General features: G+C 39.1%; 1 protein-coding gene across 4 annotated transcripts; it reads left to right on the top strand.

The window, feature by feature from the left end:
- Positions 1 to 8,447: 8,447 nt before the first annotated feature.
- Positions 8,448 to 21,546, top strand: LOC149832319 (peroxisomal membrane protein PEX14-like). Of its 4 annotated transcripts, XM_090014444.1 has the most exons (11): positions 8,448 to 8,607; positions 10,222 to 10,292; positions 12,853 to 13,097; positions 13,287 to 13,335; positions 13,524 to 13,711; positions 13,944 to 14,130; positions 14,240 to 14,398; positions 17,370 to 17,437; positions 20,335 to 20,379; positions 20,492 to 20,560; positions 20,818 to 21,546. In XM_090014444.1, exons 2-11 carry the CDS (start codon positions 10,253 to 10,255, stop codon positions 21,361 to 21,363), a joined length of 1,596 nt encoding a protein of 531 aa, XP_089870570.1. In that variant the 5' UTR covers positions 8,448 to 8,607; positions 10,222 to 10,252; the 3' UTR covers positions 21,364 to 21,546. The 4 variants fall into 4 exon arrangements, with proteins under 4 accessions (XP_089870570.1, XP_089870572.1, XP_089870573.1 ...); XM_090014446.1 differs by lacking the exon at positions 20,492 to 20,560; XM_090014445.1 differs by lacking the exon at positions 10,222 to 10,292 and having other exon boundaries at positions 8,491 to 8,607.
- The last annotated feature ends 1,528 nt before the right edge of the window (positions 21,547 to 23,074 follow it).

Raw genomic sequence — 23,074 nt, 5'->3', positions numbered from 1 at the left:
ATGCGATGTAGTGGGCAGATCCTTCATCAATGACCATTACCTTCACTTGGTTAGCATCGATAAACAAAACCACTAACCAGATATGCTAGCATGATGTTGTTCGCTGCTTAGTTTGAAAATATAAAAATCAGCTGATTATATGTTTTTGCTGACAAGCTTGGAGATTGCACCTTTCTAACTCCCCCTTGGTGCAGCAGAATGGCAATATATGGAATTGCCTTTGGAGATAAAAGAGGCTTTTTCGGCCTACCGGTAAAGTGACTTCGAAAGAAACAGAAAAATATTCAAGAATAGCAACAGTGGGTTGTATATATAACTCATTTGATAACACGACCATTGAAATCACAAAGACATTGAAGAACAAGCTCATAATTAGTTCTAAAATAAAAAAAGGCACACTAATTGCATCAAAATCAAGGGCATCAAGAAAAACAACTCATAGATCGAAGAATTCGCAACCTACCACCGTCGTAATCCCCAAAAAGTATGCAGAAAGATCAGGGCTTGAACATGTAAGGCTGCAGAAGAGTCATCGACCCTCTTCTCGGTTCATCAAAATCGAGTAGCCTCTGCACTCTTTTCTTCGCACAATACTGACGGTCGAAATGCTTCACCTAATTTTCAACTGAAGGTTCACGCTCTCACACACAAGCAAGAAGAAACAAACAGAAACACTAAAGAAAACTACGAGAGGGACAATAAAAAAAAACTAAACAAAAAACTCCTCAGAACATCGATTCGACCAAGTGTAACAATGATGACCATCCAAACAAGCAGCAGAAGCAAAAACCACCGGAGGGAAGGTGTTGGTGCGCTTACCCATGTCGCTCAACACCAGCTTACGAATTTGGCGTGAGCGCCTTTGCAATCAACCGGGTAGAGAAGGCCGACAGAAGCGATTTTGGTGGGTTTCTTGTCAGCTTCCTTCTCCAGACAAGCGTAGAAGGCATCACGGGCCTGTTGCAGCAAAAAAAAAAGGTGAAAGGAGCTCCCGCTAGCATGCACAAGAATGCCAGAGAGGAAGGGAGCAGTCATCGAAGAGAGGGAGAGGACAGGGAAGGAGGCGATGGGTCGTCGAGCTCAGAGGCCATCGACAACTTCAGTCGTCGGCTTCCGCAAGGAAGGGGGCTAGAGACGAGAGGCGGAGCAGAGGAGGGGGCGGTCGGCGGCCGGAGAGAGGGAGGGAGGGGGCGGTTGACGACTGGAGAGAGGGAGGGAGGGGGCGGCCAATGGCGAGCGGAAGGGAGGGGGCGATAGCTGGAGAGAGGGAGAGGGCAGTCGATAGAGAGCGGGAGGGGGGCGGTCGTCAAAGTGCGAGAGGGAGGGGGTGGTAGCCGGAGAGAGGGAGAGGGCAGTCGACAAAGAGAGACACGGGTGAGAGAGAGAGAGACAGGAAAAAAATGAATTTGTGCCTTAGATGGGCATTTTACATTGACATTTAGCGATGGATGGGCGAACAAAAACATTTTGTCGCTACCTAGCGAGTGTTTTACATCGACAATTAGCGACAAAATTTTCTGTTGTACACATCGTCGCTAACTAGTGACAAAAAAATATTCCGTCGCCGCATCTGTCGCTAAAAGTGATGGGTTTTATGACATAATTTTTCCGTCGTTAATTTCGTAAATATTTCAAATGTTAGCGACAAATGGTTTTCTCTCGCTAATCAGTCACCACTTTACGACATAAAAAATTCGTCGCTAATTAGCATTTTTCTTGTAGTGGAAATCTCAATCTAGATTTTTTTGCATTTCTTTGTGCCGATGAATTCTATACGAGAAGCTCTTGGTTGTGACCGTACCGGACGTACCGACCGACCATGACCTAGGAGCGCCTCATGCTTGCGCTAAGCCACTTCTACCAGATTTTTGGTAGGTTTGCACACTGTTCCCTATTTTAAGTTATATTTGTTGAAATAACTGTTGCGTATAATAGAATTTTCCTTACCGTATACTTTTTTAAATGATATCGGATCCTAGTCCTTGGTTCACACCCTCTAGGCCACCACAAGCTTGTTTTAGTGTTCACGCGTATATCATTGCAATTACTTCTCGATATTTATGGAAAATTACGTGTAATAGGGTTCTAGTCCTTGGTTCATACCCTCTAGGTTACTGCAAACTTGTTTCAGTGTTCACGTACGTATCCTTGCGACTACTTTTCTATTTACTATATATATATATATGTATATATATATACATTCTTTTATGCAAGTTACTTAGCTTGATGCATTGTTTCATTCATCAGGCTTTTCTTTACACAATTTACTTTATCGTTGCATTGCTATGTGCACAGGCTCCTGCTTTATGCTATTTACTTTATCGTTCCGCTATTACGTGCACATGCTCCTACTTTATGCTATTTAATTTGTCATTGTGTTGTTATGTGCACAGGCTCCTATTTTTAATAAATATAATTGCATTGTAATAAGCCTATAAATGGTAACTGATCCCTATTGCTTAAAGCAATTCAAAAGTCTTGTCATGTTCATAATATTGTTTGGCGAAGAAACCCTTTATTGAAAAGGTTTCAGATTTGTGCAACCGTGGAAGTTGCAACATATGCATAATGGTGCACATTTATGAAAAAATGAATGTAGCATTTTTTCGTTAAATAGGGAAGATGCTATCAAAATTTCTGACAAGATGCGCTCTGAGCTAAAAAGAGCGTAGCATTTTTCTTGTTAAACATGTGAGATGCTACCAAAATTTCTGGCAAATGATTACCAGAATTCTAGATGGCATGTCTATGCCCTTGAACAAACATGACATTTTTTCCATTAAAAAGAGAAGATGCTGCCAAAAATTCTAGCAAAATACTTACCTAAGCTAGTATGAATGACACGATGATGCCCTCATTGTTGAAACTTTAACATAATGACTAGTTTCATTTTTGCTTTCAAAGGCATCATACTCATAAAGGTTGTTGCCTAAGAGTAGCTATTGCTTCTTGTTAGGTCAGTGCTTGTTGCAGCTAAATACGGCCAAGCAATTGATCAAAAGTAATCATTGATTATGTATATCTCTGTAAACTACTATTACAAGAATAGTACTCGTAAGTGCCGTGGTGCCGACCTCTTTAAGAGAAACCTTCACAAAAAAACAAGGTCACTTAATGGACCCACCTCTCTAAGAGGTAAACCCTGGGTAAGGGGGACAATGCCAAGGCCCTTACAAAGCATACCAGTTAAAGGTAGGGTCCGCACACCGGGTGGGAGTTGAACGTGGGAAGAAGGGGTCAACACCTTCTTCTCGAGCCCTCTGCCACTGAAGCGACTCGTGTATAGTTAACTTCATAACCTCGAAAAGCTTGTCCCACCTTTTCCTACTCTGCCCTGTGGTGGCTTTTTTGTGGCAATCAATTGCAAGGCTGTTTGGGGTTTGGTGGAGCCCATTTGGCCTTCTTATCAACGAAATTCATTCTTGTTTCGATCTTTGGTTCATGGATAAGGTCGTTCAATGGAGTTGGGAGATTTCCTTTAAAGTCGTCAGTTGGGTTACGTGGAAGTTGTGTATGTAATACTCAAGAGCTTTCAATGATAAATTCAAGATTTTGATGTAAGTGTACGTAAGTTTGGATCTAAGAGCGACCCAAACTCATTGAGTTTGGGTTCGATGCAGGTTAGAAAGAACTAAACCCGATATCCAGTCTCAATCGAAGATGAAATAGTGTAGACTCCAAAAAATTGATCAAAGTGAGATTCAGACTAACACAGAATCTCAAAACGGGTCAGGTACAAATTGAGTTTGGATCAAGATCTAAATAATCCAAAGCCCATAAGGGTAAGTACAAAAGAACTTTTGAGAGTGAGGGGCGAAAGGAAAAAAAGTTCATAAAAGTTATGAAATTACGAAGTAGAGGAGAGGCAAATCGGGGTTTTCTCCATGAGGGGACCTCTTACCCCATGGGATGTTGCCATGTGGCAGCTCCTCCACTCTCTCTTCTCCCTCCCCTTACATGTATCCCTCTCTCTGTCTCACTCTCTCCTCTCTCTCTCTCTCTCCCATTTTTTTCTTGTTGATGCCACCTCCCACTACATGCCGATCACCACCCTGTCACCACCCTTGCCAAATGATCGTCGGTCCCTGCCACCAAATTCTTTCTCTTGCCACCCACTCTCTTTGTTTCCCATGTTCGCCTAATGTCGTCGACACCACCATCGCCAACCCTCTTGTCGTGCACATGCACCACCGCCGACCACCGTACGTAGCTAGACCACTACCAGGGAGCTCCCAACAGCTGCCAACCACCTCCAACAGGACCCTTTCCTTTGGTTTTCCAATTGCACGAAACACGACATGCCCTACCACCCTCCGATTGTTGTTTGCCGATCACTAGCGTAGGTTGCTGCTGGCGCACCATCGTACCCCCACCCCCTTTCGGTTGTTAGATGAGAGGAAGAAGAAGGGAAGAAGAAGAGAAGGAAAAAGAAAAAAAAAAGAAAAAGAAAAAGAAAAAGAAAAAGAAAAAGAAAAAAGGGGTTGTTCAGGTGCATTACCACCGTCGTCGGGTCGAGTGGGCTCCATTATCGTTGCCACTGTCACAACTATCTTGAGATCCATGCACTATCTTGAGATCTGTGCATTGCCTTAGAAATCGTGCACTCCCTTAGGATCCATGAATGCTGCCTCGGGAATCACACTGTTTTCGTCCTATGCATTGTCTCGCGGTTCACATCGCCATCATCGTGTCATTAGTCGTGCTAAAATAAAAACACATTCTTTAGAGGTATAATTACCAAATCCTTATTGAAGGCTCGGGGTACAATACCTCTACGCTTACCAAATTCTTAATTATGCATGGAGTGCATAAGTAGTTACTTGTAGATGCTTTAGAACTCGAAAATAGTCTTTTTGAGTTAATAAATTAGTTGAAATATAATATTTAATTAATTAGAGTTGGTTTTGGCAGACGAGATATATAATTGTAGAACTAAGTTTATTCAGAATATTTTAAAGTATACTATTTTGCAGGTTAAACTCTTAATATTTAAAAGATAGAACCAATATATTTTGTTAATTGGCTGCATGTAACAATGGACATTAAGTGTATGTTGTGTGAGCATATGCCAACGAGGCATATACATTGAATGTTTATAATGTGTGTTGATACGTATGCAATTATGACATACATATATGAATGTTTATTTGTATGCATGTACCCAGGGTGTATATCTCTGTTGCACTCAATTTATGAGGTTGGGCTCTTACGACTCATTTTTTTTGCAAATTATGTCCTATTAAGCCATTACACTATCGTGCTTGCGCTCAGGTTGCCCCCCTAGTGCTTAGTTTGGTTGGTGTGTCATCATGAATAAGACTTGTATCATCAAAAAAATTGAGTGAATGAGGATATTCATGAAGTACATGCATTTTGGGTGGTTTGTTATTACTGAATATCGTCGTGATACGATAAGTATGTATGCAGTTGAGGCATATATACAAATCTTATTGTATTATGATTTACACGTGTGCAGTTGAAGCATACATATAAATGTTGTTATATTGCGATTCATACTGTGCAGTTGAGGCATACATACACATGTTATTGTATTGTGATTTGTGCATATGCAATTGAGACATACGTATAAATGCTTACGTAAATTGATGTATATGTATGCAATAAATATATATACGAATAAATATGATATACGTTTATTATTATATGTGAATTGTAGGATAATGTATAAAATGAGACATAATATATTGATGCATGCATTATAAATTAATTGTATAAGGTTGTTTGCACACGTTAGAAGATATTTGCTTAGGGTTTATCGAATATTTGTAGGTGAATGACATATATGTAATAGTTTGATGTTTATACGTAATGAGCATCAATTCTTATGATGGCTTCAAATACGAAACCTTATGATGCATGATTAAGATTTGCGAATGTGGCAAATGGTGGGTTACAAAGGCGATGCATGTTTGAAAGACATGTTTCACATTTAATATTGACTCCAATTTTTATTTTTTATATCGAAACTATGTAATATACATTAAATCTTGCAAGTATGGTAAGTTCAATTTACGCACAGGATGCGTGATCAAATAGTATGAATTTATAGGTGTTGACCCAAGTTATTTCTTGATATTTTAAAATTTTGCTACTTGTGTTTTAATCTGCAATTTTGGCATGTCTGATGTATGCTATATATAATTGAATAACATGAAATTTATGGGTATTGATTCGTGTGCAACTGCTGTCAGAATATTTCTTAGCATGTTCATTTACTTTGTGAAATGACATTCATTGATATAAAATTCTTGAAATTAAGAAAGTTGCACTATACGTGTCACTCTGAAAGATGGTGTGACATTGACTCATACTATTGAGGTCGAGCAAGTAGCATAAATGTGAACCCGTGTTTGCACTAACCTTGTAAAAATTACGGTCCCATCGGACATGGACTATTGCAATCTTGTAGGGTCAAATGTGAACCCTTCTCCTATAATGATAGTTAAAGAAGACTTTGTGCTCCGATATATGTAGCAAAGTTTGAGCTATAGTTGTATATCAATAGTAGTGCGTATATGATATTTCAATCTGAAAGATGACGTGACAACATGTTTCATACTCTGATGCTAATCTCTTATTTTTTCTGAAGATAAAAATGTGAAAAATATAAATTGTATGAATGAACACCCAAGAAGGTTAATTAAAAGAAAGGAAAACTACTCATGCAATGGGCAAGTCATGGCATGAATGCATAGTGTATGCATTTAAAATTGTTTGAGTATGCTCATATATTTAATTTGATATTTGCATAATTGTATGCATAAAATACATGTGAGCAAGAATGCATGCTTAAATGAGATAAATGCTTAAATGTTTGCATGGATTAGTGTGCGAGTATAAATTTATGTTTAAATAACTTGTGTGTATAACTATATGCTCAAATACAACGTCATATAATTATATGTTTGAATTGTATATGTACTTATGCATAATATATACATAAGTTATATTTACATATCAATGTTTGCGTAATATTTTATGCTTAAGTATGCATAAATGAATGAGTATACTGTGTGTTTGATATTCACACGTGAGTGCGTATGAATGATTTGCTTGTTGAGACCTAGTAAGGATCTATGGGATTGTATAGAGACATAATGTGTTTTACTCTTCTATTTTTTTCTCCTTTCAGCTCTACGAGAATAGGGAGACAAATGTTGAGGGATATGGGGACTACTGTGTTAGACTTGATTGCGCTATTTTTTTTTTGTTTTGTGTATAAATTTTTTATTTATGATATAAATGAAATCATTTTGTGACATTTGAATTATAATGGTTTGATTCTAACTCTCTGACGTACTCGAGTTTGAGGATGGTTTTGAATTTGTTCAAAAAAGTTTTTCACTGTATTCCAAAAAAATATTTCTCTCGAGTCATATGAGAATAGTAGGAGGTCGATCTTCTCCCTCCCCAAAGAGGGTATGCACAACATGAGAGAGCAAGTTTTAAGAATTCTCTCAAACTCACATAGTGAGACTGCACTTAGATGAAAAAGTCTATCGGTATGGCTTTCACCTTACACATATTGACGTCTCATCAACATTACTAGCGTCTTCCAAGGCAAGTGGCATTTTGGAATCATTCAGGCCCATAGAAGAGGGAGGGCGGTTGCTTCTCTAATGAAGGATCAGTGCAAGATAAAGAGTGGAAAGGCTGGTTCAAGATATTATCCTTTGTGAAGGTGGGCCCCTCTAAAATCATCGCATCAAATAGATCGTTTTTGGATTTTCCCAAGATTTGAAACAAATTTTGTACAGTTTTGAGAGGTGCATTGTTCAAAAACCAAGTTGTAATTCGAACTCTATCTCTTAAAATACTTACCCATTTAACCAGCCAAAACACCATCCCCCCTATTGGATGGATCCCTTCGAGGGTTGATACTCATGCATGCATTTTTTATTTTTCAATGAAATCTGGTAGAGGTCTGGCTAACCCCAACTTGCCTTTAGAAAAAAAAAAATCAAAGGGCCTTTATGACTTATATGAGCTATATCACAAAGATTCCCAAACATGATTTCATGAGGACACAGGATGCAGGTTCTTCTGGCAAGTAGACAATTTTTTTTTTTTTTTTTCAGAACGGTACGCCAGGACAAATTTTTTTTAATGTTTTAATCAATGAAAATCGTGATCAGGGTGTCCTGCTCGTGTCACTTAGGGATATACGGCAAAAATAGCGTATCCTTGTAACATACTTATTATGAGCATAAATAAGGATGGAAAGGTGGTTCGAATCCGGATCGAATTTGGAACAGCAAAAAATTACAAAACCTTTATCCTGGATCCGACCCATTTGCATCCCAGGGCATAAAAAGTGGGCCCCATTACAATCTGGTTCGGATTCAAATCCATCTGAAATTCGGTGGGTCCATTTTTGGTTCATAGCCTCCTTCCTATATAAAAAGTGTTTTATCTTATTGCTTCAATTTTGTTTCATTTTCTTTGGTTCTGAGTGGGGAGGAAGGGAGAGCAGGATCACTGCCTCTGAGTTCTGAGCTCCCCTAAAAACCCTTGAAAATCAGGATTTTCCGAAGCCGCTTGGTTTGATTAAAGGAAGGACCATCGCTAAGGGGTTTCATCGTCGCGGTGAGTGATATACTAATCGTCTTCACGGTCTGGCCTATTTGTTCGATTTTTCATATTTTCATTTTTTTGGGATTTTTCTCTCGTCTCTGAAACTCCTTCGATAAATTTTTTTCTCGCTTTCTTCTCGTTTGTGTCCTTTCGGTGTTTTTTGCGATTTAGATGGAATTTTGCGTTTTTTTATCCTTCGGACGATATAATTGTCAAATTTCCCGATTTTATGGCGGTTTATTTTCATTAGTTGTTCAAATTTCTTGTTCGATTCTTGTTGTGCGGGTTCTGAAAGTTGTAGGTGGTCGTTCGTTTCGATCTATTAATGATTAATTGTATTGGATTTTCGATATGCTGTTTCATGCCTTCCTGATCACTTGATCACATCTATCGAAAGAAGAGTTCGTTGTTATGAATTCTTTCCGTTTTTCTGCTTACACAGTATCATTCTCTCTCTCTCTCATTGTTTCTTTGCTCTTGCGTGGGTTAAGTTGATAGGTAGGCATACATGCATGCAAATTGCAGATAAATATATTTGTATTAAAGTGTTTAGAGACTGTCTTAAATATAAGAATTTGGTACCAAGAAAGTACGAGCGCTAATCTTTGAGATTATGGTTCTGTTTTGCTATATGAACATCCATCCATGATATTTTGAATTCGTAGAGATGCTTTGCCTTTTCCCACCTGTCTTTATTGGTTAGGATAGTTGTATGCCAGATTGAGGCCTTGGTTGCCTTGTTGGTATACCTTACTAGGAAGGTATCTTTGCAAACAACGTACATCACAGCTATTCTATTTGCGTAGGGATGACCTATCGTGCACTGATTAGTTATGCACCTGTTATGGTTGCTATAATGTCCTCTGGTTTGAGACTTCAATAAGCTATTGACCCATTAACAAGACCATACAAAACAACTCATGCTTTCTGGTGATCTTTTCATCCAGCAGACCCAAAATTTTAATACTTATTCAGGTGAAATTCTTGTTAAGACGCCCTTGTATCTATCTGACTTTCATGTAATTTAAGGGGATAGTGCTCATTGGTATTTACTTTAACTAATGATTGGTTGAGCGTACATTTTTCCCTCCTTATTTTAAGCTTTGTGCCTCAAAATCGTGTTTGTTAGGTTTTCATTTATCATTCTTGTATGGGTTTTTAGGTTTTAAATGTGCCAATGTTCCATGATATTTTGTGAATTGGTTGTATTCTTGTAAATAATCATTTTGAGTATCTCAAGGCCAGAGTTTTGAGAAGAATATTGCTTAAAAACCTATATTAGGTTCTCTTGGATATTTTTCTGCTTGTATGCATATTCAAACCATGAGTCCATTAAACATTGACTAGGTAAAATAATTTATTTAGTCTTATTTCAATGACATTGGTAGTCCATACATGCTTGAAGATAGGAAACCCATGTATCAAATATTTTAGCTTCCAGAGCTGTGTAGGGATGGTAAATCTTGTGTTATGACTTATGAGTATGTAACATTCTGGTGTATTTTCATCGGTTGCTTATGAATGTGTCTTATTTTGGTATATGTGGGCTAAATATGTACCACTCTGGCGTATTCTCATTGGTTGCTTATGAATGTGTCTTATTTTGGTATATGTTGGCCATTATAGGTTTGGTACTGAGTAAGAAAAGTTGGTGAGTATGGGAAGTGAGTCTACTGCTCCACCCAATCTGACAAATGGTGAGGCTCACTGACTCAATATAATTTGTGGTTTGATGCTTGTTTTACTGTGAATTTTATACTTCTTTACTTCCTTGCAACCTTGTGCTTTTGCATGCTTGTGTTAAAAAAGAAAAGAATTAGTCACTTTGAATAATTTTATGGGCATTTTCAGTGCAAAAAAAGGAAAAAAGAAGTGCTAATGCTTATATGGAATTTTTTGGTTATGAAAGTACCAAGCTTTCATCTGGATCTTTGTTTTATTGGTTAATTATTGTAGGATTTATAATTTGGATGCATGCCATGAACTTTTTACAGCCATTTATCAAGTAGAGCCTTATCCATTAAATTAAAGACCTTATTCATATACTGACTTCCTGTTTTCACTTTTCCTACTGTAACCTGCTAAAACTGTTGGTGTATCATGTATTTCCATAATCAGGCATGATCATGCACTGGCTGGTGTTTATGGTTTTGCTTGATGAAAAAGGCATACTGCCATAGGATGTTACTTGGAGAAAGGGTCAACTGCAGTGATTGATCTTTGAAATTCTTTTGTTAGGAAGTGCACTTTGCTTCTTGAAAACTGATGCCAAAGGCCAAGTCTTATTTATTATCTATTCCTTGTTGTCTCTTTAAGAAATGTTGTCTATATAGGAAACATCATTAAAATGACTTTTTCCTTTCATTTTTGGTAATACTGGATTATTATCATGACTTGGTTTTATGATAATTGAGTTATCCAGTTTGCTACTAGAGTTCGATTTGATCCCTCAAAATTGACTTCCAACAATGAAGAGGTTTCTTCAACTTGTACATTATTCATTGGTTCTATTGGAGTGTTTGGAGGGGAAAACAGCTACAATTTTGATTATTACAATGTGTCACTGTTATGTATATACAACAACAACAACAACTACGCCTTCATCCCAAAACAATTGGGGTCGGCGATATGAACCAAAAAAGAAAAGCATTCTGGGTCTTCCACGTGAATCCTTGTCCTCCAATCATTTCTATCCAATGCCATGTCCTCGGTGAGGTTCAAAGCATTCATATCAAGCATCCAATGTTATGTATATAATACACTAAAATATAGGTTCCTATGTGACACATATCAAGACTGGGAATCTCTTGTTGAGGGAATACCTTGCAAAATGTTTTAGCAACTTGCTTTCCTCAGGATACTTTTGAACATACCTTGGGGAAAATGATCGTGTGATCTTTCTCTCATTAAGACCTATGGATCTTGCATGAAAGCTCTAGATTCCCATCACTAATGGCTTTTACCTGGGATAAAATGAACTAGAGTTTGGTCTAACTCAGTGTTGTGAAAAGCGTTGAGGCGTAGCGAGGCGCTCCACCAAAATCTGAGGCGAGGCGTAAGCCTCGAGGCGCAAAGCGTACGCCTCAAAAAAAAAATTTTTTATTTAAAAAAACTGTAAAAATTATCTAAAATTATAAATAAATAAGAAATGCTTTAGTGAACCTTGGGAAGAAGAATCTCACATACCTTAGGAACTCTTGCAGCGTGTTACACACGTGCCCCCAGACGACCTTCAGCATCCAGCAGAAGTTGAAGGCCGTCCCTAACACTACCCACATGATGCAGTCCTTCATGAACAAGCCCGACCACCTGAATTGGGGGCTGAGGACGTTCAGGTCGATACCGTTCTGCAGGTTAACGTCGACGTTGATGCCACGCTCCGTCAGATACTGCCGCAAGTCAGCGTTGATCTCGTTTGGGGAGTTGGCGACCTTGACGTGGAACTCCCAGACTAACTTCTGGCCGGTGTGGGGGTGGGTGGGGAGGTTGCCGTTCTCGTCGGAGAAGGTGAGACCCAGTCGCAAGAGGCAGAGTCTGGCCGGTGTGGGGGTGGGTGGGGAGGTTGCCATTCTCGTCGGAGAAGGTGAGGCCCAGTCGCAAGAGGTAGAGTCTGGCCGGTGTGGGGGTGGGTGGGGAGGTTGTCGTTCTCGTCGGAGAAGGTGAGGCCCAGTCGCAAGAGGCAGAGTGGCCGGCGGGTCGCCGACGCCTTCTCAGTAGAGGAAAGAAGTAGGTGGAAGAGGCGATGACCGGCGGCGGGTGGTGGCCGGCGGTGGCGGAAGACGAGAGGGGACAGAGTGGAGAGAGAAGGTTCAAGAGAGGGGACAGAGTGGAGAGAAGGTTCGAGAGAGGCGCCTGTGTCTTTTTTAAAAACACAGGTTCTCTTGAACCTTCGAGCATACGGGTCTGGGCCCATCCGATTTTCAATTGCGCGCCTCACGGTGAGGCGCGTCTTGCCTCAAGGCGCATGAGGCGTACGCCTTGAGGGTTTTACGCTTTTTAAGTGCGCCTCAAGGTGAAAAGGCCCTCGCCTCGAGGCGAGGCGCGCTTTTTGCTCCTTGAGGCACGTTTTTAATAACACTGGTCTAACTTGATGAGCTGAGGCCTGAAGTATTAATTGTTTTCATTGTTTAGAAATTCATCACATGAAAATTTTGTTTGCTTTGTGCACTTTTTATCAATGCAAGTTGTCTGCTTTAGCTCAGTGAAACATAATCAGATCTGAAGTTTGAGTTATTTGATTTATGATTCCTGAACCAGGGTCTGAATCAGTGAAGCAAATGAAGGAAGATGATCAAGATGCCAAAGCGGAGTCTTTGAATGAAACTATTGGAAAATCAGTTTTTGTGAATATAGAACCTATGAGAGAGGATCAAGTCCAGAATGCTGTGAAATTTCTTTCACATCCAAAGGTTAGAAGTTCTCCTGTCATCTACAGGCGTTCTTTCCTTGAAAAGAAAGGCTTGACAAAGGAGGAAATTGATGAAGCCTTCCGGCGTGTACCTGTAAGCAAGATATTCATATATTTAATCTAGGAAAGTTACTTGGTCTTTCCTTGATTTTTACTTGTTAAATTTATTGTTTATTTTCTCATAATTTAGGTTCATATGTTACTAGACACATATCAAGGATCAATATTCTTATGGCAGTGGTTTTGTTAACGTTTATAATTTCATAGTGAATTTGAATTACAGGATCCACCTTCAAATGTTGCAAGTTCACATGCGCCTTCTTCAACTCAAGGTGAGTGTTTTTAACACCTTTTTTTAAATGTTTGTTGAGTTATAGTTTATTAATTTCATTTGAAGCTGATTTTTAGACCTTTAGCCCTTGATTTCTCCCTGAAACAACCTAACATCATATGATTATTAGCTTTGCTGAAGCCAACAATTTCTAGTAAAATCTGTCAACATCTCTCTTATGAATAACAGATGGCCAGTTGCAGTCTTCAGTATCACAGTCTCAGGCTGCCCCTCAAACTTCAAAACCTTCAGCAGTATCCCCTAACAATATGTCCACAGCGGCCAATTCACACGTCTCTCGCTTTCATTGGTCCCATGCTCTTCTTGCTGTGGGACTGCTTGCTGCTTCAGGAGCTGGAACTGGTGTCCTTTTTAAGGTAGGTGGTTTGATCTTTTTCTTTTCTTTTCTTTTTATTTTTTTGATAAGGAAAGACATGTAATTACAAGACTTTACCTTTTAATAGTTTTGTTTAACAAAATCTCCCATTAGCGTTAACAGGATGTGATTTTTCAGTTCCTTGTTTGTATGTTTTTGTTTAGGTTTCATTTTCTTATTGGTCTTTATGCTAAAGTCTATTTATGGCTGCCTATGGTCATGTTCCTGTGTAGACTGCAGTCATCCCTAGGTTGAAAGCTTGGATACGTAAGGTTGTATCGGAAGATGAGGCTTCTGAAAAGCCAGCACATTCAATGCCAAATGCAATTGAAGAAGCTGTAGCTGCTGCCAAAACAGCAGCAGCAGCAGCAGCTGATGTAGCAAAAGCAAGTCAAGAAATATTGACTTCGAGAAATGAAGGTTAGACCTCAAATGAAGGATGAGACATTTCTTACTTTTTCCCTAGAGTTTCATGCAGGTCTTTTTGGCAATTAATTACATTTTCTCTCAAATTATATGTTCTTGTTAGAGAGGAGATACTTTGAATCACTTACGAGGGTTCTCGATACCCAAGTAGGGGAAATGAAGTCTATCCATAATGCAATCCATAAAATGGAAGGAAGAATAGATATCTCTCTCTCGGCCAACAAGCAGACGGATGAAAAATTGCAAACAGAATCATCTGGTGGTAAGCCTCCTTTGGATGATATTACTTGCGTTTTCTATTCCCAATTAAACTTTATCTACAGTGATGTGCGTGGTGCATGTTTGCATGCATGTGTGCATGTGGGTGTATGTCTGTGTGTGCATGTCTGCATATGCGTGTGTGTGTGTGTGTGGTTGCACTAGATTTTCAATCAAGTAGTTTTGTTAACATAAACATATCCACCCATGTGCATGAACATGAATTATGGTCTAACATGATGAGACCACTCATTTGACTTATATTGAGAGTTAAGACTGATGTGGTCTCCACCATGAATCCTATCTCTGTGTGTTTTCTGACTTTTGATACATATGAGTTGAAGTGATTAATGTTATTTCTTCCTTTTGCTCTTTGAGCCGTTAGATTTAGAGGAGGGAGGAGTGAATAATTGGACCAGATTATAACCGGCTCTGGCATCTTGTCTCATGGTGGAATAAGGTCATTATTGGGTCGTATTAGGATCAAATTCCTGCATTGCCTGAATCCATATTATTCAGGAACCTATATCTCACAGATGCTCCATTTTGACTTCTGTTCCATATCTCTTTATATATATATATAATGTCATATTGGAATCTTTTTAAAAATGACTGTATCCTTGTATCCTCAGCCATACCTATGTGACATAGTCAGGAACTCTACTAAGATCTAAAACTCAATGAAGAGCACGTTGGATTTGGTTTAGCTTTTTCCCTACCCAATCAGGTTGTCAATAGGATGGGATTAGACTCATGTATCAGAAATTCAGATGCCTGACCCAGCTTGACCTGGCACTCCCATGAATACATAATGTTGTCATTGGGATTTGATAACATGTGGTCTGTGTCAAAAAGTAGGGAACACCAAATGTACATTATTGTGGTATGCTACATATGGTCAGGTCCAGGTTGTCAATAACATGGTTATACTTGGATTTCGTTGAGTATATTGTTGTCCCTTGCATGGTTTTGAATGAGAAAAAAAGTAAGGAAAATCAGACCGAGCCCCTCCTCAGGCATTCAGAATTCTTGATTATGGAGGAACTATGTCACATAGGTGCGGGTGCTGCAATGCGACACTTTAAAAAAACTTGGGTGCGGGGGTGCAGGAGGGTATATATATAAAGATAAAAAGAGAGTTTGGGTCTAGATCAAATATGGATCTAGATTCAGACCCAAACCCCTCTCTCTCTCCCTCTCTTCGTAACCCCATCCCACCACCTCTCTCTCCCTCTCTTCGTAACCCCACCCCCACGTCTCTCTCTCTCTCTCTCTCTTCATAACCCTCAGCTACCGCCCCTCTCTCCCTCTCTTCGTAACCCTCACCCTACCACCGTCTCTCTCTCTCTGCCCTCCTTCCTGCCTTTCATCAAACATAAAAAAGGAAAGAAAAAAATGGGTTGGATTTTTTTTTTTAAATTTTGAACAAAAATGACCTTGGATGCAGGTTGACCTCACCTGGTGTGGCACCCGCACCTGCACCCTTGTTGCGTCGCATCGATGCAGGTGCGCGGCCTATTAGCCGAGTCCCTGTGACATAGTGGAGGAACAATAGACAACCAATGAGAACTACATTCTCACTGATTACAGATGTCAGAGGTTTGAGTTCTTATCTCTAGCTCATGATCATATTGGAAGATATCGAGTTTTAGCAAAAAGCTGCTCTCTGGGGTTGTATTGATTGGTTGAGAAGCCTGAAAGAGAAGGTTGTTAAGTGTTGGATGGGATCCTGATTGAGCCTGATCCAGACTGAATCTAATCCGTTGTCAGAACTAGTTCAATCTAGGTTGTGCAAGTCTGATGTCTGGTTTTAGGCTCTATTTTGGGATGAGGGAGTGGAGAAGATTTGGGCCATCGAGGGATCAGGTGATAAACTGTCTATAGTGCTTGTCGATAGGAAGTATGGAGGCTGGATATGGGAATTTAGGAGAGGTTCAGCAAGGGTATCATTTCTTCACCATCATCATTATCTTCTTCTTCTTCCTATTAGGTGTGACTTTGCATGGTTTTAAGGTGCTTTACTTTTTGAACATGTTAAACCTAATTAAGGGGAGATCTGCAGTATTCATGGCAAATATTCTATGGTACAATCATTTTGTTGTTGCAATTTACTCATGCATTTCCTCTAGTGTTTTAAGGTCTTTCTCTTCCTATGTGATTGCAATTTGCAACTCTCTGGATTTGTGAAGTCCAATATCTTCATTATATCTACTATTAAGGAAGTGGCTAACATGATTATTGTGTAATTGTTCACATTGTGAGTAAAATGACCATATTATATGTGACTATGAAGGTAACTAGAGAAGTGAAACTTTTGCCACAACTTGAACTGGACAAAAACTTGTATTTGACAACGATGTCCAGGTATAGCCTGGTCTTTGAGACATTGGAATATAACATAATTATTCAATGACAGACCAAAGACAATTACTGACCTGCACCATCGTTTAGTTGCTTAGGTTGAAAGCTGAAACTTAAATATCCTGAAATCTTGGTGTGTGATGATAAAGATTGTGTTCTTTTTTGTTTGTACCCTTTTTCCTTGTTTGACAATCTATAACAATTCTTTTCTCGACAAGAATCTATAACAATTCTTTATCCGGTTGTAGTTGATTCTTTTGTTATTAGAAAGTTGCCCGTTTCTTATGAAACTGACGAGCCAAGGGCAGTCCAGATACACCGTGTCCTTTTGCTTAATTCTGTACCTGGAGTTAGAAGCATGTGGGTGAAACATTCACTGTGCTGATTGCATCAACTGTAGAATGCTTTCTGTTTCTAAGAAGGTTAACAAATTCATGCTGATATGATTTTACATCATTCAAAGGTGTGAGATGTTTCTCTTAGGAGGAAAAATATAATAATCTGCTAATCATTAACAAAGCTTCAGGTTTCTCTCATATCTGCATCATTGCATTTTACCTGTACAAAGCGGACGTTTTTCTTTTCTTCATTCTGACATGCAGCTTTTATGGCAGTGAGACCTAATTCAGCATCTGCATCTATGGAACCTGTGGCTGCTCCACATCCAAAGTCTTACATGGATGTAAGCAACTTCGTCTAAAATTTGATTTTGCTTTCTACATTACAAAGTTGATGGCCTTCTATTTGTCATGCTTGCTGCAGTCTTTTTTACATATATTGTCCTATGGCTTTTACAGTTTATGACTACTTGGCATTGTTAAATTATTTAATTGTGGAATGGATCAGATGCTGAATGCATCGTTATGCACTATTGCAACTCTTGATGTATTTATGCATTATATTTTAATTCTATTGGCTCAGCCTTGGATGATCACTAAAAGGCAATTGTTTTGGACCAATCTTTGGTTTGCTCCACACCTTTCTAAAATCTGTTTCTTTTGACATGCCGTGCCACTTTTGTAGGATTCACATAGACATGGTATCCTACATCATTCCCCACCTATGATCAACCATCTTTGAGTGAGGAACCATTGCAGAAAGAAGAAACTGCCCTCGCATAGTCCACAATGGACCTCTATACTCCAATCTCTTTATCAGCAACTACAACTTGCATAGCTCCAGTTGTAGCGTTGTAGCAAAAGTGCACATCCTCTTCACTGAGAGTTGTTTATGTGAGCACTTTAGAAAGCTCAACAGCTCGCTTTGCATAGGCTGCACTCATTCTTCTTCCTACAAGAGAAATAAGTTGAGGAATTAATGGGTATTCAGTGTGGCTTAGGGACTGATGGAACTTTAAAATTTCCTGCAAACTCTAGTAATTTCTGGAATTCTGGTCCTGCTTGTCTTTTGAGTTTAAAAGAGGATGGGATTCTACGATGGGAGAACTCGGATTAGGAATCAATGGTATGGAGTGACGGAGGGAATAAAGAAGCCTCAAGATTTTCCTAAAGGCTCAGTAATTACTTCCATTCTTGTTACTATTTTATGTTAGAGAGGGTTGGGATTCTATGGCTATTGGATTGTTGAACCCATGTAATGCCTAAGTAGCTCATTCTGGGGTTTGACAAGGAAATGTTCCAGAGTGCCTAAACAAATTTCCCATGGTGGTGACAGTTACTATCTCAAGTCACCATGTCATTTTTTTAAATTTCTTAGGGGTATAGATTTTTGGTGAATTTGTGAATGCCATAATGTTCTAGGTCACACTTTCAGGCATCTGATTTCTTTCTGTTTTCCTTCCTGCTTTTTATCTTGTTTAGCAGGGGTAAAACCAACTTAAATTGCTTTATTCATAGTTAATTTGTTAGGGTGCTACTTAACCATCTGCTCAGGCAAGGCGTCAATATGTTCTGCTCATACCCATAGGTTCAGCCTGTTGAACAATGATCTAGAAATAATGAAATATGCTTAACCATCGGGTTCTAGGCTATAGTATCAAATGACAAGACTGAAGGAAAAAATTCCAATTGCATCAAGTATACCACAAAGATTGAAAATATACGGTTGGTGTGGTTAGTGGTGGTAGCAGATGTACTTCCAACAGATCTTTGCATGTGTCTGTCTTGCATAGAGATGCTGTTATAATTGAACTTTTTTCTTTTGATAGGCAAGCTGGGGGATAACCCCCATGCTGTCACATGGATATGGATGAAGGAACAGGACACAATGCAGATATGCTTGGTAAGATACAATAATTTTCAAAAATTAGGACATGGGGACACGGCCATACACATATAGACTTATGTATTTTTGTGTGCATGGATAAAATAACAAGTCTAAATGTTGACATGGATTAGGCATGCTAAGTGAAGTGTCCGTGTGACGTGTAGCCCCCATGGGATTTGACCAAGACCCCTCCTCCATCTATCTCATTCGGTTCATTATAATTGGACTTTTGATGATCCCAATCTCTTTAGTTTAACGTTCTGTAACAAATGGGCTAGTTAAATGCTCCATTTCTCCTTAATATAAGCATCATCAAAATTTCAACGTCCCTTTGAAGACGAAATTATGCAATTTACTGCATTTAGCTGACATGACTTGATCTGCAATTTATATTGGTTTCTTTCATGAAGGTTGGGCTTTGGTGCCTAATGGTTATTTGAAAGAAAATGTATAATAATCTTAAAATTTTAAACCATTTCCCTAATTAGTACATATTATGTTGTATTGGACTCCAAAGGTGTGAAGATTCTGAAGCTAAGGCCAATTGTTGTAAGTTTGACCAACTGGAACAAAAGAGCTCGGCTGTGAACTCCTTTTTGGACCTGGCTTTTGTCCTTTTGAAGTGGTCATGCATGTTTTGAGATGTTGCCTTTGGTTGCATGAGATCTCTTTAAGCATCACAATGCGATGTTAAGGCCATTTTACTTACATTTGATTAATTTCAACCACCATATAATGAAAAACGATGCTGTGGTTTCCTACCAACCTTGATTGCTTGTTTGGATTTCTATTGTGATATGTTTCTGTTCAGCTATTTCATTTCTATTGTTATATCTTAGCAACTGACATGTTTATGGTGTTCTTTTGTGGGGTTCATGATTGTGTAATAGACCTAGCTGGACTCTCTCTCTCTCTCTCTCTCTCTCTCTCAGTAAGCTAGCAAATCTCTCTTGCTGTTTTGATTGCGTCGATGTGTGCTCAGGGAAACTTATCTAATATATGTTTGTCCTGGGAAAACAAGTATAGTCTTTTGGTACTCTTTTGAGTTCTTTGACTGCAATTATTATTCATCTGATGCCAATCAAAGAAATTATTAAACTGATGGTGCATTTTTCTTTTCAAAAAGGAAAAGAATTAGACAGCTGTAACAAAAGATTTGACTTTCTTCTGGGCATGGCTCAATCATTGATGGCCTATTCTTCCTTTTCACGTATACACCTTTTTGAGAAAATTTGTATAATGAACGAGTTCTTAACCATTGAACCAACAATTATCTTCTGGCACTTAATTGTTTGAAATCATTGTAATTTAATTTTAACGAGAAACTCTTAAATGTTCCAATTTGTGAAACAGATAATGGCAATGATACAGAGAGGTGAGAAGCCTCCTAATATTCAGGTAATTGCTATATTTATTACACAATTTTCCACTATCCACGAATTTCCATTAGATTAGGAAGATCTTATATTAACCATCATCCTTAACTTGTCTCCTGTCGGTTGATGCCAAGGAAATTAATGATAAGCCTCCCAACCCGAATCAGCCACTATCAAATCCCCGTCTCTTGCCAAGACCCAAGGTATGTTGCTTTGTGAGGCCTATATATTTTCTGCCTCAGTAACCCATTTGTCTAGAAATTTGGAGCGTCTAAAATGAAAGGCATGATGCTGTGAACCTTTGTTCTACCTTTTTCTCGTTCCCTCTACAACCTCTATTTTGAAATGGTTCAAGAAAGCCTCGTTCCTCTCTCGGTCTAGGAGTGGTCTTTATTGATAATTTCATGTGCAAACTGTTGCATGGTGTTGATTTAAAGTCACCCTTTTTGTCATTGGGCAGCCATGGGAGGTTAATCAGAGTCGAACCAGTTATGAAGTTAAGCCGGTTTCAGGATTTGAGCCTCATGCCAATGGGACTTCTCAGCTGAATGGCAGGTTCACTAGTTCGACCATTGACAATTCAGAGCCTTGGTGGCAGCGCAAGACCGTTAAAATAACCGAGATTGAGCCCGAAAGAGAGTGGAAACCCATCTCGGATGAAATGCTACTAGATGATAGGCCAGCTAATCGAGGTTGGGTCCCGCCGCCGCCGCCACCTATTTCTATGCCTGAAGCTGCTGCAGCTATCCGACAGCCAAAATCGTTGATTCCAAAGGAGCAGATCACTGGAGAGCAGCTGATGCCACATTCTGAAATCAGGGGAGAGTCAGAGATCTCCAGAGCTCATTCTCCAAGTGTTGCTGAGCTCAAGGAGGTTGTTGGAGTTACAGAGTTGAAGAAAGCGGATGTCGAGACATCTCACATGATTTCAGGTGGCAATTCATACATCACAGAGATTGAAGAAAGCGTGGCTGACGTGAATGGAGAGTCCCTGGAGATCAAATAGCAAAATGCAATTCCATTCTGATTGTCTTTGTCAATGTCTTACTGGTTGCTGTGAGTGCGTCACAACTTTCTGCAACATTCTATATTCCACGAATCTCTATGTAAGACTCTTTGCTGTTATGGAAAGTTACAAATAATGTCCAAGCATGCCTTTGAATTTCAATGTTAATTAGTGTGAATGTCATTAAGTTGAGGAGATGTCAGGAGTTCAAAATCCATGGCAAAGGCGACGGCTGCAAGGTCAAAGCTGGCTGTACTCTTTTTGGGCAGGGGGGACCTCAAGGGTTTTACCGACTACCAACCTTGTATTTCTAACACTCTCCGTTGCGGGATCTACCCTACGTTACGGGGTTTCATTGTTACAGGTTGTTTTGATCAAATCAGAGCCTAAGGGCTTGGCTAGGTGGGTCAGCTTGAGGCCTTCAAGTTGGACATCACAAGTACAATACTTGGGGTGTGTGTCCTTTAATGGTGGTTTCTCCTTGTTATAAAAACGGGAACCAGTAGATGTGATCTGTTACATGCTTCATTTAGTGATGATCTTTCTAGTCGCTAGAATCCAACCTATGTGAAAGTGTATGGTGATTTAAAAATCAAGGGCTGTAAAAACAACAGATTGGATAAGAAAAACTTCCAAGAAAGGGATCTCACGTAGTATGAAGATAGGGATGAATGGATGCTTCTCAAACAAGAAAAGGATGAGCGGATTCCATCCCTTTCCATGTGTATTTTTTATGAAAAGATCTTCTGAATCTATTTTGAGAAAGAAATTAACTGCTATGCTTCGTTATATGATGTGAAGGAAAATAATTAAATCATATTAACTGCTAACATAAATTATAGACAAATAATGAACAAGAAAGGTTAGCCTGTCGGCTGACTGATCCCATGGGCAGATTAGCCGTGCATCTCAAGATGGATGGTATATATATATATATATATATATATATATATATATATATATATATAGAGAGAGAGAGAGAGAGAGAACCATCTTACTCAAACATCTTGTACTGACCTGTTTATCATATTGCGAGTGTCGGCAGCACTACTTGAAGTAAGAGGGTTAAAAAGGGAGAAGCTAGATAAAACCGGGCTGTCACATCTACTGGTAAAACAAAGAGTACTTGTCTACATATTTTCATCCGGCGTACACAGAATCAGTTTCTGACGAAACTGAGATCTTCTGTGCTTTTTTCACTAGGTCACTCGCACGGGCTTCACACAAAAAACTATGGTTTTACGATGAGATAAAAGTTCAAAAATAGGCGAAGAGGCAGAAAGACTCGGCTTCATTGCATCTTGTATGGACATATTGTCTAGTTTCAAATTTAATTTGATCAAGATTTTTCTTTTCAGGATCATATGTGAAAATCGGGAAGCCAGATATATCCCGCATGCATATTACATAGCTAACTGAATTTGGAATGGCTTTACCAAATCCAGGAAAACGGCCAGTGAAATTGGGAGTCAAATCTATTGAATCCTTATTATAGTGCATCTACAATCAGCGTTCACTACTTAATGGAAGCATGAACCCTCTTGTGTCCTTTGTTGGTGGTGGGGGTAGCTTTGCTAATGCTATCTCTCTCAACTATGAGTAAAATCTATTAGAAAAATGACACTTCCATAAAGCAATTCTGAAGCATGTCCCCCTCTACGTCGTAGGCATTTACTTCACGGTTGGGCCGACACCTGCCATTAGTTTCATG

This window comes from Nuphar pumila, chromosome 7 (assembly GCF_984573655.1).
Source record: "Nuphar pumila chromosome 7, dmNupPumi1.hap1.1, whole genome shotgun sequence".
Taxonomy (NCBI): Eukaryota; Viridiplantae; Streptophyta; class Magnoliopsida; order Nymphaeales; family Nymphaeaceae; genus Nuphar; species Nuphar pumila.
This window is presented reverse-complemented; position numbering and strand designations above follow the sequence as displayed.

Coding starts and splice junctions, on each gene's coding strand:
- LOC149832319 (XM_090014444.1), top strand. CDS start 10,253: ATGGGAAGTGAGTCTACTGCTCCACCCAATCTGACAAATG. Junction 10,293..12,852: donor TCCACCCAATCTGACAAATG/GTGAGGCTCACT, acceptor TTCCTGAACCAG/GGTCTGAATCAGTGAAGCAA. Junction 17,438..20,334: donor ATCCAAAGTCTTACATGGAT/GTAAGCAACTTC, acceptor TTTGTGAAACAG/ATAATGGCAATGATACAGAG.